Consider the following 9,487-nt stretch of genomic DNA (forward strand, 5'->3'; position numbering starts at 1 on the left):
TTGAATTCACCAAACTAAATTACTACTTGAATATCCCTCAAAGTGTCTGTTTGCAAGGAACAAGTGACTTGGTAGAATTCAGTGTGGATTTTCTGTTTGTTTACTAAATTTGATTTCCAGAATATATGCTCAGTCAATGAAATAGTCAGTTTCTCTATTTGTCACAATCATACCTTTATGTTTTACAACGGAGCACACCAGAAGGAAAGCAGGAAAAACTGATAAATTACACAAGCTGTAACCACTTGTAGAATCTCTTAATACACAGGAATGAAAGAACTAGGATGCCACCAGCACTGAAAGGAACAGCATCCCTTTACTAAACAGAATTGCAAAATACCTTAATCAGATTCTTGCTCTTCTAATGAAGAAGTTAGAGCAATACCCATCAAGAAACATATTTTATTTGTTCAACGCAGAAGATTAAAATGGATTAATTAGTGTAGGGATGAAGAGACTCACATTAGTTAGCTGAGAGAGAACTTGCACTGCTTTTGAGTTAATGGCAGCAAGTACAAAGCATATATATATTTATTCTGACAGGTGTACTTTGGATAGTTCATGCTGGAACATGTTGAGAAAGTATCTGCACAGCATTTATTTAATTAGTGGCACAGACACTTCAAAAACCTCATAGCAGAACATACTTTTTATATTCTGACCGATTCTGGGCAATATTCACTAAGTTCTGATACATCTTGATTTTCAAGAAAAGACTTAGTAAAGTTCACTTACATTACCAGTAAACAAACATATGCATCTAACTTTCTCATCATCTTGTTGATTAGAAAATTTTATTATTTTCTATTTGAGGTAGATTTGCCCAAGTTTCAGGTCTACTTTTCCTCTCAGAAACACTGAAAGCCATAGAAGTGTTTTCCCTTCCAATAGCACCATTTTCTACTTATTTCCATTATTATCTTACTTATACTATTCCCCCTCCCTCCCCCAGGGTTACTGTTTTACTAGACTAATAGGGAAAAAATTGACACCTAATAGCAAAGCAATTTTTAAAGCACATGCTTAGCATTTACTACCAGGGTACAGCAATGTCCTGTATGTTACTCAATGCCTTCTAATTTATTGCATATAAAAGACGACTAAATTAAATGACTTATCTTTCAGATGAAAAGGAATTGAGGATTTGAAGGAAAAAGAACATAAAGCAGCTCACACTGAACCCCAAATCTAGTGAACAGGGATTCTCATTGTCCCCACCATAAGGAATTATTGGTCACACAGTTACAGAAACAGTTGGGAAAGCATTAGGCAGTGGTAGGGATGCAAGAACAAATTTATTAAATGCCTGTAGAACTTGGGCAAAAATCTTAATATAAAAAGAAATCCCAACACCGGGTTATTAGAAACTGCTTTAATACATCTGTTCCAAACGAAAAAGAACTTCATGCCAAAGTTATGAGCAAGAGAAAATAACAAGGCCCTGATTACCTGTACTTTAGAGATGCAGCTGAACCTATGCAATGTCCCGAAGAAAAATTTTCATGAGAGACTAATAAAAAAATATTCTAAGTGCAGCAGTGAAACTACTAGTATTTTGTATCCATGAAAACATGCTATTACTCTTTACAAAAGCTAATGAAAAAATCCATGCAATATACTTTAAAAACAGCAATCTAAGCTCCTGTTAGCATACACAGATATACACACACACAACACAAACCGAAGACTTATAAACAACCTAATACCTATCTTTCCATTCTTAAAACAGAGGCTGTTAATGTTATAGATACCTCCTACTACCACATCTACCATGGCATCACCTAAGCTTGTAGACACGAACCAAACTCTTTTTCCCATCCACTCCTTTAGATGATTAGTCATTCCCCAGATCGGCCTAAAGCAAACAACATTACATTTCTTCTTGCTCTTTTACACTGGAATGCAAAGGAAAAATACAGTTGTGTACTCATCTTTAGCAGACATTGGTTCACATACCAGTTTAATCTTTGAAACAGCACAAGACAGTGAGCTACACAAACGATACCACTCAGCCCATTGGGAAGGGACAAAACCCATGAACTGTAATCCTTTATCTACCCCTAAAGGGCAGAACTGAAACTCCAAACGGTCTGCTTTGCCTCCAGCTGCTGATAATGGCATAATAGGAATATTTAGGAGAAGGCTGTTGAGAACCTGGAGAATTCTGTTTACCCATAAATCAGTGTTCTCTGCAAAGAGACTGCTAATGAATCTCAGAGGGACTTAATGTGAATGCTGTAGCATAAGATTTGTTAAACTTCCTATCACTGAAATAAAAATAAGTATATACTGAAAAACATTGGAAAAGCTGAAGATAAACTTCTATTACAACATATATATATATAACCAGATCAGCCTAACACAAACAGTTAATCTGTTTTCCTCCTTAATTTGATTTTTCTTATATTCTGTTCAGTTTCGTTTACTTACAAAATGCATGGGGACACAATAAAGAACTTGAGAAAACTTGCTGAGAAAAAGCAACTCACACTAGGGTTATCAATGTACAAAGTTTATAGATTTCACACTGTATGTTTAAGATATCCATAGATATAATAACATGTATTCATCTTCCTTTACCCATACTTCCCCTCCCTACAGATAAAAGTGCATTCAAAGTCCTAGTCCAATGAGTCAGTTAAAAATACACATCTGAATCATACATATATTCTGAATACAACTTCAAAGCCAACAGGGATACTATTAATACATATAACCAAAGAAACAGCCTCAGCTAACTGCTTTTATTAATCACCTTGTCTGTTCCAGTTAACTACAACTAATGCCACAAGGTCTCTCCTGCCAGCATACTTTATCTCAGTGTTTGTTTGTTTTTAAAATGAAATATTTAAGTATACTAGCTACTATCTTCTATCCCTGGTCTTATGTTTTTTGAGATTTCTTTTTTAAAGCAAATATTTAACCACACTAGCTACTACATGCCATCCCTTGTTTGAAGTTTCTGGAGATTTCTCTTTCCTGTAAAAAGACTTAACATAGTCCTTTCAACCTTTGGATTTCAAGAAAGCAAATAAAGAGGTAAAGGACCTTTGTCCTACATACATCCTGTACTTACCTGTACAATTGTACGCACAAAAAATTGTTTCTAAAATTCAGTATTAGTATTTGTTTCACAGTTATGCTCAAGGATACCATTTAAGGATCATCACCTCTTTTTGCTAAACTCTACAAAATCTAAGTCCTTGCCTCACAAAGCTTCCTGTAAGAATACACGATGGAACAGGTAGATGTAACACGCCACTGACATTTGATGAAAAACAACAGGAAAGGTTTGAGTAGTTTATCAGAATGGTAAAACTGTCAGAAAAGTTGTCTGAATATGGAAGCCTACCTGCTCATGAAATAAAAGTTTCTGCTAATACTACTCTACAAATAACTGTTTCCAACATTTCACGCCATCACTCGAAGACTCCTTGCCCTGAACAGTATCGCTCTTACTTGACACGTGTCATTTGCCTATCGCTGCAGGACAGAGGCTTAGCCTTCCTCTTTCACGCAGGCTCTTATCTTTAGCCTACGGACAAAAACAAGCCTTCTCCCTTCCTCCTGCAGCAGCGAAGAGATGAGGGGCCCACAATAAAGAAAACTCAATCCACTGCTGAGCCGGGCCGCATTTTCTCTGGCACCCACCGCAGGCACTACCGCCTGTTTTCTGCAGCGCTTCGTACCGGCGCCGGGGAGGCACGAAGCCGCCCCACAAACTCGGCAGCGGGCCCCCCGGCTGCCATGTCGCACGCCGGCCCCTTCCCCCAACCGAGGACGCCCTCGGGCACCCAGAGACCCGCCTCGCGGCCGGGGCCTGCTCTCTCCTCTGCCCCCCTCAGCTCAGGGCCCTCACCCGGAGCCTCCGCTCCCCCCCGCCCGGAGGCGGGCTGCCCTCCCGGAGGGCTCCGCGCAAGACCTCTGACACGGGCAGCGGCCCGGCCCGCGGCCGAGCGCAGGCGCCGCCGGCCCGGCCCCGCCGCCACGCAGGCCAGCCTCCCCGCATGCCGCGACACAGACAGGTGCAACTCTCCGGCCGCCTCCGGGGCCTTGCGCAGCCCAGGCTCGGCCCCGGCCTCCTCCTCCCCACGCCAGCCCACACGGAAAAGCTTCCCCTTCCCCCGCGCAGCACCATTAAACCCCGGCCCCCCGCGGGCCAAGGACTGCCCGGCCCCCTCACAAAGACGGGCCCTCCCTCCCGCCGGGCCTCGCACCGAGGCAGCGAAGCCAAGCCAGGCTGGGCCGGGCCTCCTCCGCCCCCCTCCTCCGCCGGCCCCGGCACCCCGGGCTTCCCGCACGCCGCAGGGACCACCACCGCCTTCCCCTGCGGCGCCCGGCCCGAGGCTCCCCCGCCCTGACCCCGCTCCGCCGCACCTCTTTGGGGACGAGCTGGTTCTCCTCGCTGGGCACCATGGCCGGTGGCGCGGCGCTGGGCCCGCAGCAGGCTGAGCTGAGCGTCGTCGTCAGCAGCAGGAGGCGGGGGGACGCCAGCGGCTCATCCTCCTCCGCCGCCGCCCCAGCCGGCGAGGGCAGCGCCACAGCCCCCGCCCCCTCCGCCACCGCCAATCAATGGGGAAAATGGCCGCCGGCGCCGCTCTCGCGAGAGCCGTCCTGGTCCCGCCGCGCTGGCCTTCGCCCCGGCAGTGCTGCTGGCTGTGCGCGGCGGCCGTCGGCGCGCTCCCCCGCGCAGCGCCAGGCTTGCCCGGCGCCGGGCTCGCCTAGCTGAGGTGCGCAGTTGTCGACTGCGTACGAGGAGCGGTGTGGGAGACGCAGCGTCCGTCCCATCCTCCTGTCCGCTGCCGTGCCCCGCGTTCGGCGGCCGTAAATGGTGCTTGGCCGTCGCCACCCCCCCTCGCGTTACCCTGCTCCCGAGAGCAGCGGCGGGAAACGCCGTCCGCGGGGAGGCCGGGATGGGCTTCAGGGCGGGCTGGGCGCGGGGGAGGCCCCTGTCGCCGCCATTTGCCCCTTCACCCCGACCGTGGCGATGCGGGGCCCCTGGGCTTGCAGCGGGCGCGGGAGAAAGTAGCGAGTGATTAAAAATGAGTTGCACTAGGTAAGTGAGGAGGTAGAGTGTCCAGAGATCGTGGCCTGCAGGGACGGGAGAGAGGTCATAAGGGCTTCCCGTGGGCGTGAGGGCCTTCCCCCGCTCATGAGAGCAGGGCTCCCCAGCTGGGCCGTTAGTGTGCTCGGGTGTGGCGCCTCTGACCTGAGGTAAAGGGAGGCACAGGAACCAGCTAGCCTGCCTCCCGTCTATCTCACCTATCTACACCACGGAGGTCTGCTTTCCCTCATGCAGCTTTGCTGCTTACAAGGGGCCCTTGCTAGGGCCAAGGAGCACAGGGGACGTGGGCTATGGTTTTAGTTTATTTTACCCCCTTTTTTTTTTTCCTCGCATCTGGATGTAATTTGCTGGTGCTTGGTAGTGGGGTTAGGAGACCAGCAGAAGGGGTGGAAGAGTAAGCGTGGCCTGATCCCACTAACACACAGGTGCTCTTCTTGGTGCCCAGAAGTTCTTTGAAGTCATACTGTGAAGTTACGCATGTGCTTGCTTCTCTGTAAATTTAGGGTTAATAGTGCATTTTCATGAAATACAAGATTATTTCTGTAGCTTCGCTTAATTGTTGATTTTTGTCTACAACAAGCTTGAATATATGTTTTCATGTCACCTAAGGCACACTAAAAGCCAAATGCTAATCACTAGAGTGACTAAAATGCACATTAGAAGAAAAGTAATTACACATTAATGTCTGCTTGACTGCAACATAGTTTTTAAGTGAAGAACATTCTGCTTGGCTGATGAAGAATGGTACATGGTAGTTGTAAACTATTTTTCTCATTATTTTAGTGTCCTCTTGTGGAAAAATGCAGAACTGAGGATATTTCTTGGTTTCATGTCCAAGAAACTTTGTGTTTTGGGGTAACTTTTGAAACCCATTGTACTGAAGGTTATTGGAAATGTGTTGTGAAGATTTAATAAAATTAAATGACCTCTTCTACCCTTTCACGTTTAAAGTATGTAACTTCTTGGGTTCCTCTCCGTCACCGTGCTTTCTCAAAGGTGAGATAAGTAGTACCTTTTGGAGTCAGGATATGTTATTAGTATTTATATTAGTATAGTATTTTAATACTTTAAAAAAGGCTTCAAAGTGGTCATTTCTGTGAATAACAACATCAGTAGTTGTATTTTCATCTTTCAAGTGTGCTATGGTAGGTGCTAAGTTTCTTTTTTTTTTTTTTTTCCCAGTTCTGGTCCTTGAACTAAGCACAGAAATCCCCTCATTGAAAACTTACTCAAAGCAGTTTTTAAATATATTTCTGACCTGTTTTTCATTACATAACTTCATGAGATCAAGTTACTTATATAGTAAAGGTCAGGAGGTTCTTTGAGACAGAAGCTTTTGCTCTCTAGTTTTGAAATGTGTTGCATCTGAAAGCCGCTCACCTTAGACATATGAGCTATAATATGATTAAATCAAGCATCAAGGCAGGAACCTGGGAGTCCCTTGCTTTTAATGATACTTTATGTTAAGCACAGGGTTGTGTAGAGCTACCCCTCTACAACAGGGAAAAGGCTGTAGAATAGTTGGGGTTTTTTAATAGGAAAGATAGTATGGAATTAATGAACTCATGTCTTTTAGAAAAGAGTTTTTTATTAATACTTATCAGCTGTGTTGTTGATGAAAAGGTTTGAGATTTAGTTGGGGTTTTTTTGAGGGGGACTTTTGAGGTGAAGCATCTCAGTGTGAGAAGAGGTATAATTGCAGAAGAAATGGAAAATGGTATCAGCATTTGTAGATATTTGAAGCAGCGCAGCTGTCTGGTGATATTCTGTTGTCCAGTGATGTCCAAAGATCCATAAGATTAGTGAGCAAGTACTTGAGTTGAAGAGCCACAGCAGAGACATAAGCTTGCAATAGAAGGCAATACAGTCATCAAAGCACTGGCTGGGAGCCTCCAACAGTGGTATGTGAGTGATGGGCTGGTGTTACTTTTTCTTTTTCCTTTTTTTTGGGGGGACACACACACACCAGAATCTTTGGATCTTGGAGGATTCTTCCTCTGTTTCCTAAGGAATCCAGAATTCAGAATGAGAAGCTTTCAGAGATGTTACTTTTGAAAGTTCTTTTGACTTTCTAAAGTGTTATGTTCTTGGGGGGGGGGGGGGTTTGCTGCTCTTTGTGTTTAACAAGGGGCAAAACTATGGGACTCAATGACTTTAATTAAAATATATTGTTCTATTGGGATAAAGAGGTAGTTACCACAAATATGTGCCTACTAGATAGGAATCAAGAGTTTGTTTTTTAAAGAAATGCTCTGTTAGATCCTCCTGCCAACCTTTAAAACTGTGCAAACATCTAGTGTAGCATGCGTGTGTGAAACATCTTTAATGGAGTAATAATCTCTAGTTAATAATTAAATCTCCAGGAGCTTTTGTAATTTGTGGATGCTACAGTATTTAATCTCTTTAATGTGAGACTTCTTAAAGAGGAATATTCAGAATTCAAGTTTCATGAAGGGAATCCTAGCCTTATGTAAAGACTGATTTAACATACCACAGGTTTAATTTGTTATTAGTGTGAAGAAGAAAAGTTGGTATCTCAGACTTAAAATTATGCTGGATTTGCAGTTACTGGTAAATTTCTTGGGCTGTTGATTGTCAAACTATTGTTCAGAGATGCATTAATGAGTGTCACAAGTACTGAAGTGTGTCAGTTTTCGGTCAATGACACTTGGCTAGTTTTAGTCAATACAGTACTTATCACACTAATGTATGCGTCGTATTAATGGAAATGTAGTTGTGCAACATCGGTATGCTAGAGTAAATAGCAGGCCTTCATTATCAGAGATCATGAACTTTTAAATTAGTCTGTGGGAACAGGATACCTCGCCCTGTTTAAAGTTTACGCTTTAATCATTTCTCCTTCTCTGTAAGAATTCACACACTCCTGTCCCAACAACCCATCCACGATTTGATGAATAATGAAAAAAGTTTTAAAAACTAAATGGAGGGAGGGCTGCCATGTAGCTCTTTCATATGCACAAGTTGTATGCTAAGAACTCTAGGGGTGCAAAATCTTAACAGGTAAATGTCAGCATACAAACTGATGATGTCTTTCCCAAAGTAATATTATCCTACCTGTTTGAAATGAAAAGCCTATGTAAAGAGGATTTTGTAGACTAATACCATTGATTTGGGATGTCTTCCCTGAACACTTCAGTTTTGATTTCAAAACACTTCAGTTTTGATTTTTCAATTCGGCTGTTGGTGGGAGATCCATTTCCTGTTTCAGAGGTTGGTGGTCTTATTTGTAGAGCCAGCATTGCGGTGCTTGTCTTCTTCTGTATTGTTCTGTTAAAAAAGCAAACAAACAAAAAACCCAAACCCACAACAAACGCCTAAAAACAAACCTGAAGTTTGCAACCCTTGGCAAGTTGCTAATGAATATCAAAATGATATAGCCATTCCATATTTGCCAGCAGTAGAAATGTAGCCAATGCTGTGGCAGTGTTCTTTTAGAGCTCTTCTGCATTGTCAGCACTTTAAGGAAAACCAGCTGAAGGCCTCTCCCCTTTTCAATCTTTGGCAAGTCCACATCTACTGATAGAAGCAGAGATGTATGAAAGTTCAGGATATCACAGTGCAGCAATTCGTTGCACTGCTGGTTACTTTGCTGTTTGAGCCTCAGGTAACTTTTCCAGAATTGCACAAGAAGTTTTGAAGCATTTCTCTGAAAATCTGCAGCCTACTGACTGCACCACCCAGTCCTTGCAATAAGGAAAAAAAAAAAAATCCGTAAAATTGGGCCTTATATGGTTGGAGTGAAGGTAGGGTACAGGGAGAATTATTAGGGAGAACAAGTAGAATTAGTACAAGGTAAAGAAGGGAGAATTACAGAATTCTGCATCTTTAAAGGTGCTTTTTGCTGGATTTCCATTTCTTTGATCTTATGAAGCAGGCCAGTAAAAGGCTAAAGAGCGAATTAAGATCTTTAAAAAGGGAACACTGATTATTTTTAATTCTTCTGTAACTGTTGTTAGAAAGGGGCTTTTATATTTTAGCATTTTGGACTATTTCTTGAATGTATTATTTTAAACTATTAATTTAAAGATAAGGAATCATTAAATAATTTTCTATGGTCTGTCTCTTAAGAAAGAGAAAGATTATAGTCTTCCATGTCTAAATAAGTGTATGCAGAAATTTAGGAAATAAAAAAATAAATTTCTAAGAATTTAGAATGCTGTGGGAAATTAAAGCTTTAAATGGGAGATTTACTATGGAAAAAGTATTCTTTTGCTTTAGAAAGACCATTGTAGTAAATAGTCTTGTAGGTCTAGTAGATAGGTAAGCAGCCCTCTGAAGTTAAACTTCACAAGATTAAGAAAAAAACCTCAGTTTTAAGTTCAGTGCTAAACATTGTGTTCAAATAGTGTTTTCTGCTATAATCTTAATGAGCAGTGCTTTTCTGTCCTCTGACACTGTAAT

The 9,487-nt window shown here is 42.9% G+C and overlaps 1 protein-coding gene across 5 annotated transcripts in view; it reads right to left on the minus strand.

Annotated features, from left to right (window-relative positions):
• The window catches only part of USP47 (ubiquitin specific peptidase 47), a 59,078-nt gene extending 54,529 nt beyond the window's left edge, over window positions 1-4,549 (minus strand). For 2 of the 5 annotated variants that reach the window (XM_075502126.1, XM_075502125.1), the window contains exon 1: window positions 4,378-4,548. In XM_075502126.1, the coding sequence (XP_075358241.1) occupies window positions 4,378-4,416 (39 nt within the window). In that variant the 5' untranslated portion in view covers window positions 4,417-4,548. Of the gene's footprint in view, window positions 1-4,377 lie in introns of all 5 variants that reach the window. The other 3 variants (XM_075502127.1, XM_075502129.1, XM_075502128.1) reach the window with 3 other exon arrangements.
• Window positions 4,550-9,487: the final 4,938 nt, after the last annotated feature.

The sequence above is a fragment of the Mycteria americana genome, chromosome 5, assembly GCF_035582795.1.
Source record: "Mycteria americana isolate JAX WOST 10 ecotype Jacksonville Zoo and Gardens chromosome 5, USCA_MyAme_1.0, whole genome shotgun sequence".
NCBI lineage: Eukaryota > Metazoa > Chordata > Aves > Ciconiiformes > Ciconiidae > Mycteria > Mycteria americana.